This window comes from Heptranchias perlo, chromosome 31, assembly GCF_035084215.1.
Source record: "Heptranchias perlo isolate sHepPer1 chromosome 31, sHepPer1.hap1, whole genome shotgun sequence".
Taxonomy (NCBI): domain Eukaryota; kingdom Metazoa; phylum Chordata; class Chondrichthyes; order Hexanchiformes; family Hexanchidae; genus Heptranchias; species Heptranchias perlo.
Window position 1 is genome coordinate 36,584,553 of NC_090355.1, and position 26,627 is coordinate 36,611,179.

General features: G+C 49.8%; 1 protein-coding gene across 1 annotated transcript in view; it reads right to left on the reverse strand.

Annotated features, from left to right (window-relative positions):
- The window catches only part of wdr5 (WD repeat domain 5), a 30,383-nt gene extending 8,043 nt beyond the window's left edge, over positions 1-22,340 (reverse strand). The window contains exons 1-8 of the mRNA XM_067969444.1: positions 22,213-22,340; positions 16,167-16,383; positions 13,907-14,015; positions 11,524-11,597; positions 3,590-3,679; positions 2,825-2,914; positions 1,796-1,879; positions 451-506 (exon numbers count right to left, since the gene is read on the reverse strand). Of these exons, the coding sequence (XP_067825545.1) occupies positions 451-506; positions 1,796-1,879; positions 2,825-2,914; positions 3,590-3,679; positions 11,524-11,597; positions 13,907-14,015; positions 16,167-16,247 (584 nt within the window). The 5' untranslated portion in view covers positions 16,248-16,383; positions 22,213-22,340. The remainder of the gene's footprint in view (positions 1-450; positions 507-1,795; positions 1,880-2,824; positions 2,915-3,589; positions 3,680-11,523; positions 11,598-13,906; positions 14,016-16,166; positions 16,384-22,212) is intronic.
- Positions 22,341-26,627: the final 4,287 nt, after the last annotated feature.

Below are 26,627 nucleotides of genomic sequence, written 5' to 3' on the forward strand. Positions count from 1 at the left end.
TTTATTCTTTTACATTAGAAAGTTGGCTACCCAGCATTACATACAGGCCACAATCGGAGGCTTTAACACCCAGACTCAGAACTTGGGAAGTTCCCCACCCTGGAACAGCCCAGGGGCACAGCAGCTGCCTTGTTCACACACTCAATTCAGAATTACAGGAACAGAGCTTCAAACAGCTGTTGGGAGAGGTAGGGAGCCAGGGAGCCACCGCTGCCCAGTGTTGTGATATCGTCCCTACATTACAACAGTGACTACACTTCAAAAGTACTTCATTGGTTGTGAAACGCTTTGGGACATCGTAAGGACATGAATGGCGTGATAGAAATGCAAGTCTTTGTTTTTTCTTTATTGCGGTCCAGATTCGAGTCACTTCAATGTGGCTAACCTGTGAGTGAGAAAAATATGGGGCAGTCAAACATCACAGAGTAACAGTTGCAAACAAACACTTACCAGAGCCCATCGTAACTACTGGAGACAATGAGGGATCCATCTCTGTTAAAATGTACCTGGGAGGATGAATTCAACACATGTCCAGTCATATAAACAGTCAAAGCAGCGACTGAGTGCAACACAAACTTCCACATGCTGGCAGTGACTCAATGCCAATTCTCTCGACAACGACCAGTTTGTTATCAAATAAACTCATGCACGGGGTGGGGGTTATAAATCAGGTGTAACTGCAATTTTATAAACAGAGGCACAGACTACAAGGGTGAAATAACAACAAATTTATACAAAACATCAGTTAGGCCACAGTTAGAGGCTGAGTGCAGTTTTGGGCGTCCCATTACAGAAATGACATTAAAAAGTCACAGATTCACCAGGGTGAAGCCAGGGATGGAAAACTCTAGTTATGAGGAGAGACTCGAGATACTGGGACTGTTCCCACTGGAGCAGAGAAGGTTAAGGAGATTTAATAGAGGTTTTTAGGATTATGAAGAGTTTATGAGTGAATGGGGAGAGACTATTCCCTCTGGTTGAAGAGTCAGTGAGGAGAGATCATCAATTTCAAGTCCTCACAGAGTGAAGAGTGGGATTCGGAAAAATGTCTTTCCACAGAGGGTTGTTGGAGCATCGAATACTTTTCCACAGGCAGAGACTGTTGCATCTTATAAGGGAATATTGAATAAATGTTTGAAGTAGAGGAAGATACAAAGCTCTGGGGAGAGAGCAGGGCAGTGGGATTAGTTTGGGATTGATACAGGGCTATGGGGAGAGAGTGGGGCAGAGGGATTAGTTTGGGATTGATACAGGGCTATGGGGAGAGAGTGGGCAGAGGGATTAGTTTGGGATTGATACAGGGCTATGGGGAGAGAGTGGGGCAGAGGGATTAGTTTGGGATTGATACAGGGCTATGGGGAGAGAGCGGGGCAGTGGGATTAGTTTGGGATTGATACAGGGCTTATGGGGAGAGAGTGGGGCAGTGGGATTAGTTTGGGATTGATACAGGGCTATGGGGAGAGAGCGGGGCAGTGGGATTAGTTTGGGATTGATACAGGGCTATGGGGAGAGAGCGGGGCAGTGGGATTAGTTTGGGATTGATACAGGGCTATGGGGAGAGAGCGGGGCAGTGGGGATTAGTTTGGGATTGATACAGGGCTCTGGGGAGAGAGCGGGGCAGTGGGATTAGTTGGGATTGATACAGGGCTCTGGGGAGAGAGCGGGGCAGTGGGATTAGTTTGGGATTGATACAGGGCTCTGGGGAGAGAGCGGGGCAGTGGGATTATGCTCACATCTCTGATAAAGGCTCTGCTTCCTCTGTGGGAGACTTGAGCTGCCAGATAGCAACACTTACGGCGGATACGGGGTCGGAATGCGCTGGCAACGTCTTCAGGCACTTCCCAGTCTTCACATCCCAGATCCTCACACTTTCATCAAACTGTTAAACAAAAAAGTCAAGTCTAAAATCAAGCAAGATTCCCAAACTGAACATCACAGAAGCCCGTATCCTAGGGAGAGTCAGTGTCCGTGGAACCCGTACCCCAGTGAGAGTCAGTGTCCGTGAGACCCGTACCCCAGTGAGAGTCGGTGTCTGTGGGACCCGTACCCCAGTGAGAGTCAGTGTCCGTGAGACCCGTACCCCAGTGAGAGTCAGTGTCCGTGGGACCCGTACCCCAGTGAGAGTCAGTGTCCGTGGGACCCGTACCCCAGTGAGAGTCAGTGTCCGTGGGACCCGTACCCCAGTGAGAGTCAGTGTCCGTGAGACCCGTACCCCAGTGAGAGTCAGTGTCCGTGGGACCCGTACCCCAGTGAGAGTCAGTGTCCGTGGGACCCGTACCCCAGTGAGAGTCAGTGTCCGTGGGACCCGTACCCCAGTGAGAGTCAGTGTCCGTGGGACCCGTACCCCAGTGAGAGTCGGTGTCCGTGGGACCCGTACCCCAGTGAGAGTCGGTGTCCGTGGGACCCGTACCCCAGTGAGAGTCGGTGTCTGTGGGACCCGTACCCCAGTGAGAGTCAGTGTCCGTGGAACCCGTACCCCAGTGAGAGTCGGTGTCCGTGGAACCCGTACCCCATTGAGAGTCGGTGTCTGTGGAACCCGTACCCCAGTGAGAGTCAGTGTCTGTGGACCCGTACCCCAGTGAGAGTCAGTGTCTGTGGAACCCGTACCCTAGGGAGAATCAGCACCTTCAGGAGGTCAAAAAACATGTTCAATACTCTGGATCGATGCCCACAGGGTTATAATTTGACGCAAGACAGTGAAGATCAGCCATGATCTGATTGAATGGCGGGGTAGGCTCGAGGGGTCGAATGGTGTACTTATGCTCCTATTTCTTATGTTCTTAATAACTTCCGATTTCGAAGCAACCCCAAAGCAGTTACTCACCGATCCTGAAACAATCAGGTTAGACTGAGGGTTGAAGTTACAGCAGAAAACGTAGTTGCTGTGGCCTTTCAGCGTCTTCAAGCATTTGCCCTGAAATCACAAACACAGGCAGAGCTGAATACAGGGCGGAGAAAGGAGGACTCGCATTTCTCTAGTGTCTTTCATGACCTCAGGACGTCCCAAAGTGCTTTACAACCAATTAAATACTTTTGAAGCGTAGTCACTGTTGTAATGTAGGAATTTTAAATTCGAGGTGTTCCCGGACCGGGAGCCAGTGTAGGTCAGTGAACACAGGGGTGATGGGTGAACGGGACTTGGTGCGAGTTAGGATATGGGCAGCAGAGCTTTGGATGAGCTGAAGTTCACGGGGGGGGGGGGGCTGGGGTCTCTGAGGGAGGGGTGGGGGGCTGAGGACTCGGGGGGGGGGGGGGGGGGGAGCTGAGAACTCTGGGGTGGGGGAAGAGGGGGTCTCGGAGGGAGGGGTGGGAGGCTGAGATCTCCGGGGGTGGTGGGTCTCGGAGGGATCCAATGACGAGGAGCAGGCTGCTGCATCACTGTCTGGTCCAAAGGTACTGGAGAAAAACATTTTTAAAAGGGGGAGCAAGTAAAATAAGCTGGAAGGCAGGCTTCACGCTGTCCTGGTCAGCTTGCCTGTCTAGGGCCCAGGGCACAGTGATGCCTGCCTTCCAGCTGGCTGCCCCCGCATTCCCCAAACTGCTGATAACTCTCTCCCTATAGCCGGTGATGAACTCTGCCTGTTCTTACCGAGTTCACGTCCCATATTTTAAGGGTTTTGTCGTCTGATGCAGACACCAGCAGGTTTGAATCTGTGGACCAGGCAACGTCAGAGATTCCCTGTTTAAAAACAAAATCATGAGCATTTAAAAATCTCTACAGTTTACACATTAAAACTTCAAGGACTCCGCAACGCACTTCACAACCAACAAGGTACATCTGTTGTTCTGTGGACACATAGCAGACAATTCATGCACAGCAAGATCCCACAAACAGCAAATGAGATAAATGACTAGATCATCTAGTGGGGGAGAATTTAAACTAATTTGGCAAGGGGAGAGGAACCGGAATGAAGCATCAGAGAGGAGAAATAGGGTGCACAGAGGACAGGGAGAGACAGCAGTAAAGAGTAGTTCAGAAATAGGAGGCATCAGACATGGGAGAAATACAAGATAGACTAAGATGGGTGCACGTGTGTAAATGCACAGAGTGTAGTAAATAAGGTTGGTGAGCTGGAGGCACAAATTGCCACATGGAATTATGATATAGTGACAATAACAGAGACCTGACTCAAAATAAGGGGAGGATTGGGAACTTAATATTCCAGGCTACAATATGTTCAGCAGAAACAGACTAGGAAAGAAAAGGAGGCGGGTGGCAGTATTGATGAAAGATCCTGTTACAGCCCTGGAAAGGGACAATGTATTTGAGGGTCCCAAGACAGAATCTATTTGGTTAGAGTTAAGGAACAATACAGGAGCTGTTACGCTGCTGGGTGTATAATAGAGGCCACCAAATAGTGGGAAGGAGATGGAGGAGCAAATTTCAGAATATATAGGAATATACAGATAGAAGAACAATAGGGTAGTGAAAATGGGGGATTTCAGTTATCCTAATATAGACGGGGGAGGGGGGAACCAGTGTTAAGGGCAAGGAGGGGGAAGAATTCCTGAAATGTCTCCATGAGAACTTTCTTGATTAGTATATTTCCAGCCCAACGAGCAAGGAAGCAGTGCTGGATCTAGTTCTGGGGCATGGAGTGGGGCAGGTGGAGCATGTTTCAGTGGGGGAGCATTTGGGGAACAGTGATCACAATATCATTAGGTTTAATTAGGGAAAGGGACAAGGAACAATCAATGGTGAAAATACTCAACTGGAAGAGGGCTAATTTCAATGAGTTGAAAGGGGATCTGGCCCAGGTGGAATGGAAACAAAGGTTATTGAGTAAAACAGTAAATGAGCAATGGGAGGCCTTCAAGGAGGAAATACTTCGGGTACAGACTAGACACTTTCCCACGAGGGGGAAGGAAGGACATGCAAAGCTAGAGCTCCCTGGATGAATAAAGAGGTTAAATTGAAACAGAAAAAGGAGGCTTATGATAAATGTCAGGTTCATAATACAGTTGAGAATCAAGCAGAATACAAAAAGTACAGAGGAGATCGGAAAAAGAAAATAAGAGGGGCAAAGACGTGTGCAGGAAGTGTGTCCACCTGCAGCTACTGACCGATCGTATCTCGGAGCTGGAGGTGGATTCACTGTGGAGCATCCGCGATGCAGACAAACTCGTGGATAACACGTTTAGCAAGTTGGTCACACCGCAGGTAAAGGGAGTACATGCAGGAAGTGAATGGGTGACCACCAGGCAGAGTAAGAGGTGCAGGCAAGTAGTGCAGGGGTCCCCTGTGGCCATCCCCCTCTCAAACAGGTATACCGTTTTGGATGCTGTTGGGGTAGATGGCTCACCAGGGGAAGGTGACAGCGGCCAGGTTCATGGCACCGTGGCTGGCTCTGCTGCACAGGAGGGCAGGAGAAAGAGTGGAAGAGCTATAGTGATAGGGGACTCGATTGTAAGGGGAATAGACAGGCGTTTCTGCGGACACAACCGAGACTCCAGGATGGTATGTTGCCTCCCTGGTGTAAGGGTCAGGGATGTCTCGGAGCGGCTGCAGGACATTCTGGAGGGGGAGGGTGAACAGCCAGTTGTCGTGGTGCATATAGGTACCAACGACATAGGTAAAAAACGGGATGAGGTCCTACAAGCTGAATTTAGGGAGTTAGGAGTTAAACTAAAAAGTAGGACCTCAAAGGTAGTAATCTCAGGATTGCTACCAGTGCCACGGGCTAGTCAGAGTAGGAATGACAGGATAGCTAGGATGAATACGTGGCTTGAGAGATGGTGCAAGAGGGAGGGATTCAAATTCCTGGGCCATTGGAACCGGTTCTGGGGGAGGTGGGACCAGTACAAATTGGACGGTCTGCATCTGGGCAGGACTGGAACCAATGTCCTAGGGGGAGTGTTTGCCAGTGCTGTTGGGGAGGGTTTAAACTAATGTGGCAGGGGGATGGGAACCGATGCAGGAAGTCAGTGGGAAGTAAAGTGGTGACAGAAACAAAAGGCAGTAAGGGAGAGTGTACAAAACATGACCGGACAGATGGTCTGAGAAAGCAGGGCAAAGACCAAGGGAAGTTTAGATTAAACTGCATTTATTTCAATGCAAGAAGTCTGATGGGCAAGGCAGATGAACTCAGGGCATGGATGGGTACATGGGACTGGGATGTTATAGCTATTACTGAAACATGGCTAAGGGAGGGGCAGGACTGGCAGCTCAATGTTCCAGGATACAGATGCTATCGGAAAGATAGAGCAGGAGGTAAGAGAGGAGGGGGAGTTGCGTTCTTGATTAGGGAGAACATCACGGCAATAGTGAGAGGGGATATATCCGAGGGTTCGCCCACTGAGTCTATATGGGTAGAACTGAAAAATAAGGGAGAGATCACTTTGATAGGATTGTACTACAGACCCCCAAATAGTCAACGGGAAATTGAGGAGCAAATATATAAGGAGATTACAGACAGCTGCAAGAAAAATAGGGTGGTAATAGTAGGGGACTTTAACTTTCCCAACATTGACTGGGACAGCCATAGCATTAGGGGCTTGGATGGAGAGAAATTTGTTGAGTGTATTCAGGAGGAATTTCTCATTCAGTATGTGGATGGCCCGACTAGAGAGGGGGCAAAACTTGACCTCCTCTTGGGAAATAAGGAAGGGCAGGTGACAGAAGTGTTAGTGAGGGATCACTTTGGGACCAGTGATCATAATTCCATTAGTTTTAAGATAGCTATGGAGAAGGATAGGTCTGGCCCAAAAGTTAAAATTCTAAATTGGGGAAAGGCCAATTTTGATGGTATTAGACAGGAACTTTCAGAAGTTGATTGGGAGAGTCTGTTGGCAGGCAAAGGGACGTCTGGTAAGTGGGAGGCTTTCAAAAGTGTGTTAACCAGGGTTCAGGGTAAGCACATTCCTTATAAAGTGAAGGGCAAGGCTGGTAGAAGTAGGGAACCTTGGATGACTCGGGAGATTGAGGCCCTAGTCAGAAAGAAGAAGGAGGCATATGACATGCATAGACAGCTGGGATCAAGTGGATCCCTTGAAGAGTATAGAGATTGCCGGAGTAGAGTTAAGAGAGAAATCAGGAGGGCAAAAAGGGGACATGAGATTGCTTTGGCAGATAAGGCAAAGGAGAATCCAAAGAGCTTCTACAAATACATAAAGGGCAAAAGAGTAACTAGGGAGAGAGTAGGGCCTCTTAAGGATCAACAAGGTCATCTATGTGCGGAACCACAAGAGATGGGTGGGATCCTGAATGAATATTTCACATCGGTATTTACGGTTGAGAAAGGCATGGATGTTAGGGAACTTGGGGAAATAAATAGTGATGTCTTGAGGAGTGTACATATTACAGAGAGGGAGGCGCTGGAAGTCTTAACGCGCATCAAGGTAGATAAATCTCCGGGACCTGATGAAATGTATCCCAGGACGTTATGGGAGGTTAGGGAGGAAATTGCGGGTCCCCTCGCAGAGATATTTGAATCATCGACAGCTACAGGTGAGGTGCCTGAAGATTGGAGGGTAGCAAATGTTGTGCCTTTGTTTAAGAAGGGTGGCAGGGAAAAGCCTGGGAACTACAGACCGATGAGCCTGACATCTGTAGTGGGTAAGTTGTTCGAGGGTGTTCTGAGAGACAGGATCTACAGGCATTTGGAGAGGCAGGGACTGATTAGGAACAGTCAGCATGAGAGGAAAATCATGTCTCACGAATTTGATTGAGTTTTTTGAAGGGGTAACCAAGAAGATAGATGAGGGCTGTGCAGTAGACGTGGTCTACATGGACTTTAGCAAAGCCTTTGACAAGGTACCGCATGGTAGGTTGTTACATAAGGTTAAATCTCACGGGATCCAAGGTGAGGTAGCCAATTGGATACAAAATTGAATTGATGACAGAAGACAGAGGGTGGTTGTAGAGGGTTGTTTTTCAAACTGGAGGCCTGTGACCAGCGGTGTGCCTCAGGGATCGGTGCTGGGTCCGCTGTTATTTGTTATTTATATTAATGATTTGGATGAGAATTTAGGAGGCATGGTTAGTAAGTTTGCAGATGACACCAAGATTGGTGGCATTGTGGACAGTGAAGAAGGTTATCTAGGATTGCAACGGGATCTTGATAAATTGGGCCAGTGGGCCGATGAATGGCAGATGGAGTTTAATTTAGATAAATGTGAGGTGATGCATTTTGGTAGATTGAATCGGGCCAGGACCTACTCCGTTAATGGTAGGGCGTTGGGGAGAGTTATAGAACAGAGATCTAGGAGTACAGGTTCATAGCTCCTTGAAAGTGGAGTCACAGGTGGATAGGGTGGTGAAGAAGGCATTCGGCATGCTTGGTTTCATTGGTCAGAACATTGAATACAGGAGTTGGGATGTCTTGTTGAAGTTGTACAAGACATTAGTAAGGCCACACTTGGAATACTGTGTACAGTTCTGGTCACCCTATTATAGAAAGGATATTATTAAACTAGAAAGAGTGCAGAAAAGATTTACTAGGATGCTACCGGGACTTGATGGTTTGACTTGTAGGGAGAGGTTAGATAGACTGGGACTTTTTTCCCTGGAGAGTAGGAGGTTAAGGGGTGATCATATAGAAGTCTATAAAATAATGAGGGGCATAGATAAGGTAGATAGTCAAAATCTTTTCCCAAAGGTAGAGGAGTCTATAACGAGGGGACATAGATTTAAGGTGAAAGGGGAGAGATACAAAAGGGTCCAGAGGGGCAATTTTTTCACTCAAAGGGTGGTGAGTGTCTGGAACGAGTTGCCAGAGGCAGTAGTGGAGGCGGGTACAATTTTGTCTTTTAAAAAGCATTTGGACAGTTACATGGGTAAGATGGGTATCGAGGGATATGGGCCAAGTGCAGGCAACTGGGACTAGCTTAGTGGTATAAACTGGGCGACATGGACATGTTGGGCCGAAGGGCCTGTTTCCATGTTGTAAACTTCTATGATTTTATGATTTTAAGTGAGAAAAGATTAGCAGGCAACATAAAAGGGAACACTCTAGTTTTTTCTAAACATATAAAGAGTAAACGGGTAGTCAAAGGAAGGGTATGACCAATTAGGGACCAAGAAGGAGATCTTCTTGTGGAGGCTGTGGGAATGGCTACGGTTCCAAAGGAATACTTTGCATTGGTCTTCGCTGGAGAAGAGGATGCTGCCAATGTCACAGTACAGGAGGAGGTAGTGGAGAAATTGGATAGGATAAAAATAGATAAAGAGGAGGTACTAGAACGGTTGGCAGTGCTCAAAGTAGGAAAACCACCCGGTCCAGATGGGAGGCATCCTCAGTTACTGAGGGAAGCAATGGTGAAAATTGCAGAGGCTCTGGCCACAATCTTCCAATCCTTAGATGTGAGGGCGGTGCCGGAGGACTGGAGGATTGCAAACGTTACATCCCTGTTCAAAAAAGGTGAGGGATAAACCCGGCAATTACAGGCCAGTCAGCCTGACATCGGTGGTGGGGAAAATTTTAGAGACAATAGTCTGGGACAAAATTGTCACTTGGAAAAACCTGGGTTATTAAATAACTGCCAACACAGATTTGTTAAAGAAAAATCGTGTCTGACTAACTTGATTGAGTTCTCAGATGAAGTAACAGAGAGGGTTGATGAGGGGAGTGCGGTTGATGTTGTGTATATGGACTTTCAAAAGGCATTTACTAAAGTGCCACATAATAGACTTGTTAGCACAATTAAAGCCCATGGGATTAAAGGGACAGTGACAGCGTGGATACAAACTGGCTAAGGGACAGAAAGCAGAGAGTAGTGGTGAACGGTTGTTTTACAGACTGGAGGGAAGTATACAGTGGTGTCCCCCAGGGGTCAGTATTGGGACCGCTGCTCTTTTTGATATATATTAATGACCTGAACTTGGGTATAGAGGGCATAATTTCAAAGTTTGCAGATGACACAAAGCTTTGAAATGTAGTAAACAGTGGGGAGGATAGTAACAGACTTCAAGACAGACAGACTGGTGAAATGGGCAGACACATGGCAGATGAAATTTAACACAGAAGTGTGAAGAGATACATTTCAGAAGGAAAAGTGAGGCAGCGCAATACAAGCTAAGTGGTACGATTTTAAAAGGCTTACGGGACAGAGGGGCCTGGGGGTGGACGTTCACAAATCTTTGAAGGTGGCAGGACAAGTTGATAAAACCGTTAAAAAAGCATATGTGATCCTGGGCTTTATAAATAGACGCATAGAGTAAAACAAGGATGTTATGGTAAATTTTTATAAATCACTGGTTAGACTCCAGCTGGAGTATTGTGTTCAATTCTGGGCAGCACACTTTAGGAAGGATGTCAAGGCCTTGGAGAGGGTGCAGAGGAGATTTACTAGAATGGTACCAGGGATGAGTGAATTCAGTTATGTGGAGAGACTGGAGAAGCTGGGATTGTTCTCATTAGAAAAGAGATGGTTATGGGGAGATTTGATCGAGGTGTTCAAAATCATGAAGGGTTTAGATAGAGTAAATAAGGAGAAACTGTTTCGACTGGCAGGAGGGTCGGTAACCAGAGGACACAGATTTAAGAAATAGGCATAAAAGCGAGTTGTTATGGTCTGGAATGCGCTGCCTGAAAGGGCGGTGGAAGCAGATTCAATAATAACTTTCAAAAGGGAATTGGGTAAGAAAAACTTGCAAGGCTCTGGGGAAAGAGCAATTGATACTAGCTCAATTGCTAAATTTAAATCTGAGATAGATAGCTTTTTGGCAACCAAAGGTATTAAGGGATATGGGCCAAAGGCAGGTATATGGAGTTAGATCACAGATCAGCCATGATCTTATCAAATGGCGCAGCAGGCACGAGGGACTGAATGGCCTACTCCTGTTCCTATGAGTGGGACTAATTGGACAGCTCTTTCAACGAGCCGGCACAGGCACAACGGGCTGAATGGACTCCTTCTGCACTGTATGATTCTATCCTATGATCTGTTTTTAGTGATGTTGGTTGAGGGATAAATATTGGCCCATGACACCGGGAGAACTGCTCTGCTCTGCTCTGATTCCACCAGTGCCATGGAATCTTTGACATCCACCTGAGGGCAGACGGAGCCTGGGTTTAACACCCTGCCAATGGGACTCTCCCTCAGTACTGTAACGCAGTATCAGCCAAGATGATGTGTTTAAGTGCTGGAGTGGGCTTTGAATCCTGCATCACTCTGACCTGGAGGCGAAAGGACTACTGGCTGAGCCAAGCTAACACAGACAACTCCAGGACAGTCTGTACAGTCGGACGGAGACATGAGGCACAGCACAGGGTCTGGGTATTTACGCTATTCAAAGCTCCTCCAAGTTTCTCCTTAAGCGTCCGTCCTCACTGGTTCCCCCCACCTGCTGAAGGTGCTGATTGGTGCTGGGGTACAGCATCAGTGGGGTACAGCATCAGTGGGCAACAGGTGACCTACTCTAACCCGCTAACCCATCAGGTTGTAGCTGACCTTCACACAGTGTAACGGGCAGATAATACACATCACTATGGCTTTATTTAATGAGTTATCTCAGTAACAACAGCCAGTGACACCACACTCCAGCGAACAGAGAATGGCTGCGTTTGCGCTTCCCACACTCACCAGTTTGTGTCCAGATATGGTCTTCTCAAACTTGCCATCGTAAGCACCCCATATTTTAATCAACTTATCGGCAGCTGTGGAGTAAGACACGAAATAGTCAATGGTTTCAGGTTCCAGGAGGAACACCTTTCACCCCCACAGGCCCAGAGAGCTGCTCTGCTCATTCAGTCCGCCAATGTACGAAAGTCTGTGCCTGTGATTCCCCCTGGCAGTGCTGCCCCAACTGGGGCAGAACCCGACTGTCTAGTTGCAGTGTGCTGCCTACAGGTAAGGTGGCAACACGCAGAGAGCCAGACAAGTGCCAGGCAATGACCATCTCCCACAAGAGAGAGTCTAACCACCTCCCCTTGACATTCAACGGCATTACCATCACCGAATACCCCACCATCAACATCCTGGGGGTCACCACTGACCAGAAACTTAACTGGACCAGCCATATAAATACTGTGGCTACAAAAGCAGGTCAGAGGCTGGGTATTCTGTGGCGAGTGACTCACCTCCTGACTCCCCAAAGCCTTTCCACCATCTACAAGGCACAAGTCAGGAGTGTGATGGAATACTCTCCACTTGCCTGGATGAGTGCAGCTCCAACCACACTCAAGAAGCTCGACACCATCCAGGACAAAGCAGCCCGCTTGATTGGCACCCTATCCACCACCCTAAACATTCACTCCCTTCACCACCGGCACACAGTGGCTGCAGTGTGCACCATCCACAGGATGCACTGCAGCAACTCGCCAAGGCTTCTTCGACAGCACCTCCCAAACCCGCGACCTTCACCACCTAGAAGGAAAAGGGCAGCAGGCACATGGGAACAACACCACCTACACGTTCCCCTCCAAGTCACACACCATCCTGACTTGGAAATATATCGCCGTTCCTTCATCGTCACTGGGTCAAAATCCTGGAACTCCCTACCTAACAGCACTGTGGGAGAACCATCACCACACGGACTGCAGCGGTTCAAGAAGGTGGCTCACCACCACCTTCTCAAGGGCAATTAGGGATGGGCAATAAATGCCGGCCTCGCCAGCGACGCCCGCATCCCATGAACGAATAAAAAGAGTCGATCAGCTTTCCATTCGCCTCCTGTGCCTGACTCTGCCTAACAGATGGGAAGCTCCATCTCTCCAGGGCCCCAGTGCCTCTGGAGAGAGCAATAAAATAACAATCGGTGGCTCCTGCCCTACTCTTGACTCTTGCTGCGCTGTGACAGTGCAGAAGTTGGGTCAAGACAAGAACCGGCAGCTCGGCTCTGATGCCTCTCGCAGTCAAACAGCCTGCTGACATTCACCGTCTCGGCTGACACGTGAAGAACGGGAGAGGAATTGGAGGGCAGCACGCGCCTGTAAACCTCAACTCCAGCCATAGGCGTCAGGAGCAGGTAACCTGTCCAGCCGAACCCTATCCCAACCCAGGGGGTCTGCAGACAAACACTGCCCCCACCATCACACCAGCTGGGATCGGCAAACTCACCATGCACCAGGGATTGAACCTGGGACTCTCTCGAGCAGCACGTGCGCCCCCCCACCCCCCCCGGGCAGCGCGCGCCCCCCCCACCCCCCCCGCCCCCACGCGCCCCCCCACCACCCCGCCCCCGGGCAGCGCGCGCCCCCCCCACCCCACGCCCCCCGGGCAGCGCGCGCCCCCCCACCCCACGCCCCCCGGGCAGCGCGCGCCCCCCCCACCCCACGCCCCCCGGGCAGCGCGCGCCCCCCCACCCCACGCCCCCCGGGCAGCGCGCGCCCCCCCACCCCACGCCCCCCGGGCAGCGCGCGCCCCCCCACCCCACGCCCCCCGGGCAGCGCGCGCCCCCCCCACCCCACGCCCCCCGGGCAGCGCGCGCCCCCCCACCCCACGCCCCCCGGGCAGCGCGCGCCCCCCCACCCCACGCCCCCCGGGCAGCGCGCGCCCCCCCCACCCCACGCCCCCCGGGCAGCGCGCGCCCCCCCCACCCCACGCCCCCCGGGCAGCGCGTGCCCCCCCACCCCACGCCCCCCGGGCAGCGCGCGCCCCCCCCACCCCACCCGCCCCCGGGCAGCGCGCCCCACCCCCGGGCAGCGCGCCCCCCCCCCACCCCCGGGCAGCGCGCGCCCCCCCACCCCACGCCCCCCGGGCAGCGCGCGCCCCCCCACCCCACGCCCCCCCGGGCAGCGCGCGCCCCCCCACCCCACGCCCCCCGGGCAGCGCGCGCCCCCCCCACCCCACGCCCCCCCGGGCAGCACGCGCCCCCCCCCACCCCACCGGCAGCGCGCGCCCCCCCCACCCCACCCACCCCCGGGCAGCGCGCCCCCCTCCCCCACCCCCGGGCAGCGTGTGCCCCCCCACCCCGCCCCCGGGCAGCGCGAATCGGATGAACCAATAATTAAGTACGTTTACTCACAGGAACTTGCCAGCCATTCCCCATTTGGACTGAACTTCACCGACGACACAGCCTTCGTGTGTCCGGCCAGCGTGAATTTCAAGGTGTAGTTCGGTTTCACTGCAGAAGGCTGTTATTCAAACACACAGGAGAGATTTTATTGAAAGCAACTTGTCTCCATCTACACCAGGTGAAACAAGTTCATCCCATCCTGAAGCCCCTGAAGGACCAGGTGAGGGGCGCAGGGACCATTCCACGCACGGCGAATGTTTAGTCACTGACTCCGAGTCTCGGCTGTGCACCGCGCTGACTCCCGCTCCCCGGTGACAGGTTATAAGTACCAACTTTGGGAACTTTGATTTATTTCAGAAAGGAGAACTTACTTCTCGTTTATAAATTCAGGGCAGGAAATGCAATCTTCTGTTCCCTACTCTAAACCTGCCATCTACTCGCTAGTTACCCTCAATATCTCAGGTAGGAGTTTACATCACCAGCTGGCATTAGGCGTCTCTCTCCACTGGAGCCGTACCTAGGGTTTCATTAAATTGGAGCTTCTGCCATCAGGGAGAGAGACATCCTCACGTAGCCTGTCTACAGAGGTTTCGCTCTTGCTAAGGACTATGGGTGAACTCCATCTCCATTGGCATAAATCTTCCTGCCAGCTCCCGGCAAATGTCTCAATTCATTTCCCTTTTTCTCTAGGGGAAGCTGGATAAGTGCATGAGGGAGAAAGGAATAGAAAGATGTGCTGATAGGGTTAGATAAAGAGGGGAGGGAGGAGGCTCGTGAGGAGCATAAATGCCGACATAGACCAGTTGGGCCAAATGGCCTGCGTCTGTGCTGTAAATTCTATGTAATTCTCATTTTCGAGCCGATCCTTGCTTACCTCCGTTTACCCCAACTGCCCATTTCCACTCCCTCGACAAGTTGAAACTAGTGACAGTGAATTTCACCCATACCTCAGCAAGAGCCAAACTGCTCTATAACGAACGCTACAGAGTAATCTCACCCTCACTGATCAGGCGGGTAACTCTCGCCTCCGTGAGTACAAAAGTGACGTTCCCCACCAAGAGATGGCAGCACTGCACCACTTAAGGCGTACGTAGCCACGTGCAGCTTGTTAGGCCCGAGACACAACGAAGTTAACGATAACTATCTTATTCCGATACGCAAATGCGAATGGAACATCTCAACACAGGGCCACTCAGTGCGGAGATTTTCAAAGCCCGTGTTTTAAATCAAAGGAACAAACGGCTGCAAATTTACACTCTGGTTTATGAGGGAGAGCCTCAGTTAAAAGGCAGCGCATTTAGAGCAGTCAGTAATTATGTAAACTTAAGGGGTCGCTGTAGGACAGAGAGAGGGAGAAAAGGAGACACAAAACGTGCAAACAGGTGCACACACGCGACTTACTGTTCACACCAGGTATGGGAGAACAGAAAACACCTGCAAAGATTTGATGAAGAACAACCTGCATTTATATAGCACCTTTCATGACCCAGGACATCCCAAATTGTTTCACAACCAATGAAGTACTTTTTGAAGTGTAGTCACTGTTGTAATGTAGGAAAATTAGCCAATCAACACACAGCAAGATCAGAGAAACAGTGGTGCAATAAATCATGAGATAATCTGTGTTTTAGTGATGTTGGTTGAGGGATAAATATTGGCCCAGGACACCCGGGGGATCTCCCCTGCTTTTCTTCGAAATAGTGGCCAGGGGATCTTTCACATTCACCTGAGGGGGCAGACGGGGCCTTGGGTTAATGTCTCATCTGAAAAACGGCATCGCCGACAGTGCAGCACTCCCTCGGTACCGACCCTCCGACAGTGCAGCGCTCCCTCAGTAATGACCCTCCGACAGTGCAGCGCTCCCTCAGTACCGACCCTCCGACAGTGCAGCGCTCCCTCAGTACTGACCCTCCGACAGTGCAGCGCTCCCTCAGTACTGACCCTCCGACAGTGCAGCGCTCCCTCAGTACTGACCCTCCGACAGTGCAGCGCTCCCTCAGTACTGACCCTCCGACAGTGCAGCGCTCCCTCAGTACTGACCCTCCGACAGTGCAGCGCTCCCTCAGGACTGACCCTCCGACAGTGCAGCGCTCCCCCAGTACTGCACTGGGAGTGTCGGCCTGGCCTTTGTGCTCTAGTCTCTGGAGTGGGGCTTGAACCCTTGACGTTCTGACACCGAGGCGGGGGTAGGGAGTGTGACCCACTGAGCCATGGCCAAGTGGCCTGTTCCTGGTCTGTGAACCTTCCTGTGTGAATATTTTTTACTTGCCTTGTTTTGATTGGAGGATGAGGAAGGTGCTGACTGTGCTTTCGCGCACTCCGACTCCGATTTTTTCTCTTCGGTCGCCATTGTTGCTGAAGTCGCAAACTTAGTACTTAGTAGCCTTCTGGTGTCTCGGTGGGTGAGGGCCCGGCACCTGCCCAATCCTTGCTAAATAGAACCACCTTTCCCAGGTACAGCCGGTGTGGTCAGAACCTCTCAAAAACTGAACAAAAAATAAAAAACTGTCAGAAACACAGCGGAGTGAAATATCGTGACCCCACAGAGCTGGAGGCTGGAATCACTCAATCAACAGACTGACTTGTGCAGAGCTTCAAATTAACAACACCATAAAATAAACACTATCACTCATGTCTCCGAGAAAACCACCACAGCACAAACAATCACATAAAAGGCACAGATGGACCCGCTGGGCTGGTCCTCACTGCAAGAAAAGGGCGGCGGGGGGAGTGCCAGAGATCGGCCAAACAGCTGGAGAGACTGCGCTCCACGATGAAGTAGGTGGGGTACGTGCACCTCCTGCTGCTGCCCTTTTTATATAAAGTCCGAGAGAGATAGATACAGACCACACCACGAGAGATCCCCCACAGGATGTGAATCAGCCAAGAGTAACTCCAAATGGCAGCACTTCACGACTGATCAGGAGTAGGAGCTGCCCTGTCACTTTACCAGTTACACCTTGGGTCAGTGTTGGATTGCAAGACATGCATGGGCTCTGCACAGGTGGGCTGTGCATAAATTGGGCCTCAGCAGCCCATCTCATGGCCGTGCGTTCTTCGGGTTTTGTTCCACCCTGCCCCAATGCAATAGTTGCATCTCAAGATGGTTTAACCCTCTGTACCCCGCCCGCACCCTGTACCCCGCCCGCACCCTGCCCTAAGGCTCCATCTTTGACCCGTCCAATTGTGTGTTTTTTGGCCCAGATCTTCTCATGGGTGCCGCATCACTGTTCAGTCCTGTAAGTGGACCTTGTGCCCCCTCTGATCCAGTGGGCACCCTTTTACTGCCCAATATCTAAGTAACCGATCGTAACAGAGGGCCCTTACTCAGTGCACGGATACTGGAATGCTTCACCTGCAGCACAAGTTCTCTCTACAAAAGGCAGCATTCTATCAGGGCAAGGCCCAGCTGCAGACTATCCTTCCGGTTATTTACATAAAATACGTGAATGAACAGTTTACAGCTTTCACAATTAGCACAATTTCCCTACGCTCCTCGGTTATGAAAATAAGCTGAACATTGGCTCCCTCCCGCTAGCTAAGCTACTCAAGCTGATCTGGTGCAGACTCTCTGAACATATTCCCTCTGATGTGGGTGCAGATGGCTCCCCAAAGTCTCTCAGCTAAGCCCTCCGCTATCTGAATGGAATAGAGCAGCACTAGGTCCCATCATGTTGCAAGAAGTCAACTTCTGACAATGCATGCAAGGTTTGAGGTCGTACATAAAGCTTGTAGCAGCTGACCAGCGCTCCAAGTTGCTGGTGTTGAGAACAGTCCCAGGCTGCTGGCTCATTGTTGAGGGGAAATGCTGCATCTAGCATTACAGAAATATTGTAACTTTAAAGGTTCAGCTCAAACAACACAGGCAAAATCCAACAAGCCACAGCCCCCTTCTATTCTTCATCGAGATGGTCAGCAACTCCTGACACAGGCCGCCCCACAACTCTGCCACAGGATTACACAATGTACAGCACAGAAACAGGTCATTCGGCCCAACAGACCCATACCGGTGTTTATGCTCCACATGAGCGGCTGTGCTATTCAACCACCCGGCTGATATCAAATCCTGGGTGGGGTGAAACTTCCTACAGTACGTGTACTGTACCCTCTTGTTATAGTGACAGACCTGTACCCACCTGTACTATGCCCGTGTTACACAGTGACAGACCTGTACCCACCAGTACTGTATCCTAGTGTTATACAGAGACAGACCTGCACCCACCAGTACTGTATCCCAGTGTTCTAGTGACAGACCTGTACCCACCAGTACTGTACCCCAGTGTTAAACAGTGACAGACCTGTACCCACCAGTACTGTATCCCAGTGTTATACACTGACAGACCTGTACCCACCAGTACTGTATCCCAGTGTTATACACTGACAGACCTGTACCCACCAGTACTGTACCCCAGTGTTATACACTGACAGACCTGTACCCACCAGTACTGTACCCCAGTGTTATACAGCGGCAGACCTGTACCCACCAGTACTGTACCCCAGTGTTATACAGTGACAGACCTGTACCCACCAGTACTGTACCCCAGTGTTATACAGGGACAGACCTGTACCCACCTGTACTGTATCCCAGTGTTATACAGAGACAGACCTGTACCCACCAGTACTGTACCCGTGTTATACAGTGACAGACCTGTACCCACCAGTACTGTACCCGTGTTATACAGTGACAGACCTGTACCCACCAGTACTGTACCCATGTTATACAGTGACAGACCTGTACCCACCAGTACTGTACCCATGTTATACAGAGACAGACCTGTACCCACCAGTACTGTACCCGTGTTATACAGAGACAGTCAAATAAGACAGTGAATAAATAATGGCAAATGTTTCAGTCGAAGATAATTGGGGTACAGACCAGAGTTATTCCCACATGTTCAAGGTGTGCAGCGAGAGCTGAAACTGACTGGATGAGCAAAAAAATTAGACTTAAAAACGAGGCATGAGACGGATCGCGGGCTAATAACACAAAAGGAAATCAAGTCGAATATGAAGAATAAAGAGGGAAAACTAAATGATCAGAAAGATTAAGAGGGAATATGAAGATTGGCCAGGAAAAAGTAACGGATTTTATAAACATATGAAAGGTAAAAGAGCAGCCAAGGAGAGGCGAGGGCCGATTAGATGAAAAAGGAAATAATCTTAGTGAGGTTGAAGGACGGTTGAGGTACTAAATCAGGAAAGGTTACAGAACGGGAGGAGGCCACTCGGCCCATCGAGTCCATACCAGCTCTTTGCAAGAGCAATCCAGCTAGTCCCACTCCCCCGCAGTAGCCTTGCAAATGTCTGCCCTTCAAGTACTTGTCCAATTCCCTATCGAAAGCCACGATTGACTCTGCCTCCACCACCCCGTCAGGCAGTGCATTCCAGATCATAACCACTTACACTGAGGACTTTGCCTTGGGTTTCAGAGGAGTGTGGTTGTGGGAATAAAAGGGTACAAGAGGATGTGGAGGGGTTAGGCAGGGTAACTATAGTAACGTCGAGCAGATAAAATGGGTAGATCTCAAAATGGAAGGGAATCTGAACCCTGGTGGCAGCATCCTGGGATGCTAAAGGAAGTCAGAGAGGAAATAGTGGCGGCTCGGACCACGATCTTTCAAACATCCTCAGATAGGGAGGTTGTGCCAGAGGATGGGAGGGCTGTTCATGTGACACCTCTGTTCAAAAAGGGAAAAACCAAGATAACTGCAGAGCAGTCAGCTTAACATCAGTGGTGGAGAAACTTCTAGGGACCAGAATACAGGATAAAATTGAAAGTCACTTAGAAAGACATAGGTTAATTAAGTACAGCCAACACGGATTTATAAAAGACAAGTCGTGTCTGACAAATTTAATGGAGTTCTTTAAGAAAATAACAAAGTGTATTTGTAAACGAAATGCAGTGGATGTTGTTTATATGAATTTTCAAAAGGAATTTGATGAGGTGCTACGTAGGAGGCTAGTTGATAAAATGAAGATACATTTTATTAAAGGGAGTGTGGCAGTGTCGATGGGAAGGTGGTTAAAGGACAGAAATCAGAGAATAGTGATTAATGGATGTTTTTCAGACTGGAGGAATGTGAACAGTGATGTCCCCCAGAGGTCAATGTGGGGACCGTTACTCTTAATATAGAGAAATGATCCAGACTTGGGTATTGGGCCACAACATCAAAATGTGCAGATAGCACAACAATAGGGAGAGTGGTTAACTGTGGAGAGGACTGTAAGTGACTTCAAAGAGGGCAGAGACAGGTAGGTGTCAGATGGAATTTAATGTGAAGAAATGAAAGGTGATACATTTTGGGAGGAAGAGGAGGAAATATACAGTAAATGGTAAAACTTTAACAGGAGTAGAGGAGCAGAATGTCTGAAGGGTTCAGATACACAAATCTTTAAAAGTGGGAGAACAGTTAATAAAGCTGCAAAAATAAACAGAGCACAAGGACAAAGAGGGAAGGTTAACCTTGTACAAATCGGTGAGGCCACGGTTAGAATAGTGTGTCCAATTTTGGGCACTTTACTTTAGGAAGGATGTCAAGGCCACAGATATGGTAACAGGGATGAGAGGCTTTCGTTATAAGGTGAGATTAGAGAAACTGGGACTCTTCGATTAGAATGTTGAGAGATCTAAAAGAGGTGTTCAAAAATCTGAGGGGTTTTGCTAAGATAAATTAAGAAAACTTATTTCCACTGTTCAATAAGTCAGTAAGTAGCCAGTATAAATTTAAAATCATCACCAAAAGAATGAAGAGAGAGGTTAGAATTGTTTTTACACAGAGGGTTGTTAGGACATGGAATGCCTGACCAGAAACAGCAGTCGGAGCAGAATCCATAATAGCTTTTAAAAGGGAAGTGAGTAAATATTTTTAAAGAATAAATTTAAAAGGGTCTGGGGAAAGGGACAAAATGGATAGCTCTTTCAGCGAGCCAGCGATGGTCCGAATGGCCTCCATCCATGCTGTAAAATTCAAACCTATGCTTTCTGCTCCTGATCACTCTCCTGCAGGAAAGCTCGTGTGCCTGTGGATGTCGAGTGCATGGCGTAGCCCGCTGATGCACGAAGAATGGTGATATAGGTGAAGTATCAGAAAGCACCAAGGAGCCAAATGCTAACAAGAGTCAGCGTCTTCAGGAGAGAAGAGAAAAGGGGCAAAAAAATCTTATTCCATCTGAAAACCTGCCCTCCCACAAACCCACCTGTTGCGGGACAATACTTGAGAAGCTCAGTTTGTAAATACTGCTGTGCTGTGATATAAACACTGAACACTTACAAGGCTGAAAATTCAGTGACAAATTAACCGCTCTCCCAACATACTCTCCTGTGGAAACACCCACATTCCTGCCTGTAACACAGAAGAACCTGGATCCAAATAAAACCAGAAATAATGTAAAATAATCGAGCAGCAGGGATTATTTTAGTTTGTGGGATAATTTTTAAGATGAAGACTGAGAAACACCAGATACTTCAGCCTGAAATACTGTATTATGCCCCCCGCTTCTACCCCTAAAGACAGCGAATCTTGCCGGATGAGTTCCATGAGCACTGACAGTCCTCTGGTGCCCCAACATTCTTGTGAAGATAAGACAATGAATGGGATATTTAACCACAGGGGGCATCACAGCCCTAACCTGCTCCTACTTAATGTCCACACACTGGAGTCACTGGATAGTGATCAGGATCAAGAACACAGACTGGTTCCCCCCCACCACTCCTCCCCCCACCACCACTCCTCCTCCTCCTCCTCTCTCCAGCCCCCCCCCACCACCACTCCTCCTCCTCTCTCTCCAGCCCCCCCCCACCACCACTCCTCCTCCTCCCTCCAGCCCCCCACCACCACTCCTCCTCCTCCCTCCAGCCCCCCACCACCACTCCTCCTCCTCCCTCCAGCCCCCCACCACCACTCCTCCTCCTCTCTCCAGCCCCCCACCATCCCCCAAACGCAAGGGCACTGAGGCCAAATGAACTCTCCATACCCAACCCAGCCCCAGGTGGGGTCCGGACCCTCCGTTGTCCGCCTAACCAGGCAGGGTCTCTACATGGGCTTTTACACTGGGCTGGGAGCCATGGGGTCCCGAGTGCGGGGGCCGGGGGGTCCGGACGGTTCTTTCTAGCGGCTACAAAGCCGAATGTAAAGCTGGCCAGACGGGACAGAATCTCTTGCGCGAACCCGGTAAACAATGGGCCCGAGACTGGGGGCTCGGGTAATTGATGCCCGGGCCGCAGACCCTGGTCACAGGCGGAGCCGGGCCTGAGCCTCGGGCCCTCACACCGGGCCTGCAGCGGCCTCTCCTCCTCCCCCAGCCGCCGCTCTCACCTGGTGCTGGGCCCGCGCAGCCTGGGCCTGGCGCCGCCGCTCTCCCCCCGCAGCCTGGGCCTGGCGCCGCCGCTCTCCCCCCGCAGCCTGGGCCTGGCGCCGCCGCTCTCCCCCCGCAGCCTGGGCCTGGCGCCGCCGCTCCTTCAGCTCGATGTGGCGGGAGCACCCAGTGCGCCTGCGCCGCGCCAAACCCCGGGGCCCCGGCCAGCGATGAAGAGCCGAAGCGGCCAAGAGGAGACCTGTGGGCGGTGGCTCCCGAGACAGCGCCCCCCGCAGCTCCGGCAGCGCCAGGGAGCTGAGCCAAGTGGTCAGGTTAATTGCCAGATGTGGCCCCAGTTGTTCTGATCTGGACTGCGCTGCCTGAAAGGGCGGTGGAAGCAGATTCAATAATAACTTTCAAAAGGGAATTGGAGAAATACTGGAAAAGGGGCAGGAATGGCAGCTGAACATCCCTGTTTACAGAGTTTTCAGACGAGATAGAGAGGGGGATAAAAAGGAGGGGGGGGCTGGCAATATTAGTTAAAGAAACAATTACAGCTGTGAGGAGGGATGATATGTTAGAAGGATCATCAAATGAGGCCATATGGGTTGAGCTAAAGAACAAAAAAGGGGCAGTCACACTGCTGGGAGTGTACTATAGACCCCCAAACAGTCAGAGGGAGATAGAAGAGCAAGTATGGAGGTAAATTTCTCTGAAGTGCAAAAACAGTAGAGCAGTAATAGTCAGGGATTTCAACTACCCAAATATTAACTGGGACACAAACAGTGTGAAGGGTATAGAGGGTGCAGAATTCTTCAATTGCATTCAGGAGAACTTTTTTAGCCAGTATATAGCAAGCCCAACAAGAGAGGGGGCAGTTCTGGATTTAGTTTTAGGGAATGAAGCTGGGCAGGTGGAAGGAGTATCAGTGGGAGAGCATTTTGCTGATAGTGATCATAATTCAGTTAGATTTAGCATAGTTATGGAAAAGGACAAAGATAGAACAGGAGTAAAAGCTCTCAATCGGGGAAAGGCCAATTTTACTAAGCTGAGAAGTGATTTAGCAAAAGTGGACTGGAAACAGTTACTTGAAGGTAAATCAGTGTCAGAGCAGTGGGAGGCATTGAGGGGGGAGATTCAAAGGGGTTCAGAGTAAACATGTTCCCACAAAGAAAAAGGGTGGGACTGCCAAATCTAGACCCCCTGGATGACAAGGAGCGAACAGGGTACGATAAGGCAGAAAAGGGAAGCTTATGTCAGACATTGAGAGCTCAATACTGCAGAAAGCCTAGAGGAGTATAGAAAGTGCAGGGGTGAAATTAAAAAGGAAATTAGGAAAGCAAAGAGAGGGCATGAAAAAATATAGGCAAGTAAAAGCAAGGAAAACCCAAAAATGTTTTATAAATACATAAAGAGCAAGAGGATAACTAAGGAAAGAGTAGGGCCTATTAGAGACCAAAAAGGTAACCTATGTGTGGAGGCGGAAGATGTGGGTCTGGTTCTTAATGAATATTTTGCGTCTGTCTTCACAAAAGAGGGGAACGATGCAGAGATTGTAGTTAAGGAGGAGGAGTGTGAAATATTGGATGGGATAAACATAGTGAGAGAGGAAGTATTAATGGGATTAGCATCTTTGAAAGTCGATAAATCACCAGGCCTGGATGAAATGTATCCCAGGCTGTTAAAAGAAGCAAAGGAGGAAATAGCGGAGGCTCTGACCATCATTTTCCAATCCACCCTGGATACAGGTGTTGTGCCGGAGGATTGGAGGACTGCTAACATTGTACTGTTGTTTAAAAAGGGAGAAAGAGATAGACCGAGTAATTACAGGCCAGTCAGTCTAACCTCGGCGGTGGGCAAATTATTGGAATCGATTCTGAGGGACGTCATAAATCATCATTTAGAAAGGCACGGAGTAATCAAGGACAGTCAGCATGGATTTGTTAAGGGAAGAAACATAGAAAATAGGAGCAGGAGTGGGCCATTCGGCCTTTCGAGCCTGTTCCGCCATTCAATATGATCGTGGCTGATCCTCTATCTCAATACCATATTCCCGCTCTCTCCCCATACTCCTTGATGCCTTTTGTGTCTAGAAATCTGTCTAGCTCCTTCTTAAATATATTCAGTGACTTGGCCTCCACAGTCTTCTGTGGTAGAGAATTCCACAGGTTCACCATCCTCTGAGTGAAGAAATTTCTCCTCATCTCAGTCCTAAATGTCCTACCCCATATCCTGAGACTGTGACCCCTCGTTCTGGACCCCCCAGCCAGGTGAAACATCCCTGGTCGTGTTTGACTAACTTGTTTGTATTCTTTGAGCAGGTAACAAAGAAGGTCGATGAGGGTAACACTTTTGACGTAGTGTACATGGATTTTGGCAAGGCTTTTGACAAGGTCCCACATGGCAGACTTTCCACCATCTACAAGGCACAAGTCAGGAGTGTGAGGGAATACTCTCCACTTGCCTGGATGAGTGCAGCTCCAACAACACTCAAGAAGCTCGACACCATCCAGGACAAAGCAGCCCGCTTGATTGGCACCCCATCCACCACCCTAAACATTCATTCCCTTCACCACCGGCGCACAGTGGCTGCAGTGTGTACCATCCACAGGGTGCACTGCAGCAACTCGCCAAGGCTTCTTCGACAGCAACTCCCAAACCCGCGACCTCTACCACCTAGAAGGACAAGGGCAGCAGGCACATGGGAACAACACCACCTGCACGTTCCCCTCCAAGTCACACACCATCCCGACTTGGAAATATATCGCCGTTCCTTCATCGTCGCTGGGTCAGAATCCTGGAACTCCCTTCCTAACAGCACTGTGGGAGAACCTTCACCACACGGACTGCAGCGGTTCAAGAAGGCGGCTCACCACCACCTTCTCAAGGGCAATTAGGGATGGGCAATAAATGCCGGCCTCGCCAGCGACGCCCACATCCCATGAACAAATTTTTAAAAAAGACTGGTCAAAAAAGTAAAAGCCCATGGGATCCAAGGGAAAGTGGCAAGTTGGACCCAAAATTGGCTCAGTGGCAGAAATCAAAAGGTAATGGTTGACAGGTGATTTTGCGACTGGAAGGCTGTTTCCAGTGGAGTTCCGCAGGGCTCAGTACTCGGTCCCTTGCTTTTTGTAGTATATATTAATGATTTGGACTTAAATGTAGGGGGCATGAACAAGTTTGCAGAGGATACAAAAATTGGCCATGTGTTTGATAGTGAGGAGGAAAGCTGTCGACTGCAGGAAGATATCAATGGACTGGTCAGGTGGGCAGAAAAGTGGCAAATGGAATTCAATCCGGAGAAGTGTGAGGTAATGCATTTGGGGAGGGCAAACAAGGCAAGGGAATACACAATAAATGGGAGGATACTGAGAGGTGTAGAGGAAGTGAGGGACCTTGGAGTGCATGTCCACAGATCCCTGAAGGTAGCAGGACAGGTAGATAAGGTGGTTAAAAAGGCATACGGGATACTTTCCTTTATTAGTCGAGGCGTAGAATATAAAAGCAGGGAGGTTATGCTAGAACTGTATAAAACATTGGTTAGGCCACAGCTTGAGTACTGAGTGCAGTTCTGGTCACCACATTACAGGAAAGATGTGATTACACTAGAGAGGGCGCAGAGGAGATTTACGAGGATGTTGCCAGGACTGGAGAATTTTAGCTATGAGGAAAGATTGGATAGGCTGGGGTTGTTTTTGAACAAAGGAGGCTGAAGGGAGATTTAATTGAGATGTATAAAATTATGAGAGGCCGAGATAGAGTGGATAGGGAGGACCTATTTCCCTGACCAGGGGGTAAGGATTTAAAGTGATTGGTAGAAGGATTAGAGGGGAGCTGAGGAGAAATGTTTTCACCCAGAGGGTGGTGGGGGTCTGGAACTCACTGCCTGAGAGGGTGGGAGAGGCAGAAACCCTCAACTCATTTAAAAAGTACCTGGATGTGCACCTGAAGTGCTGTAACCTACAGGGCTACGGACCAAGTGCTGGAAAGTGGGATTAAGCTGGATAGTTCTTTTTCGGCCGGCACGGACACAATGGGCCGAATGGCCTCCTTTTGTGCCGTAACTTTCTATGATTCTATGAAAAGGAGAAATTTCCCGGGCTACAGGGAAAGGGCAGGGGAGTGGGACTAATTGGATAGCTCTTTCAAAGAGCCGTCACAGGCACGATGGGCCGAATGGCCTCCTTCTGTGCTGAAAGCTTCTGCGATGATCTGAGGACTGGTCCCCACCCCCAACCATTAACCTGTCCTTCACTTTATAGATGTTGACCTGCCTGCCCTGCACCCCTGGCATTTTCTGTTTTAAATTCCAGATTCACAGTTTGTACGTTTTATTGGCAAGAATCAGGCACTCATGGAGTTGGCACCTTCCCACAGGGAAGGCACGTTACTGTCACTCGGAGCCAAAGTAAGAATTCTTGGGACCATGGCCGCA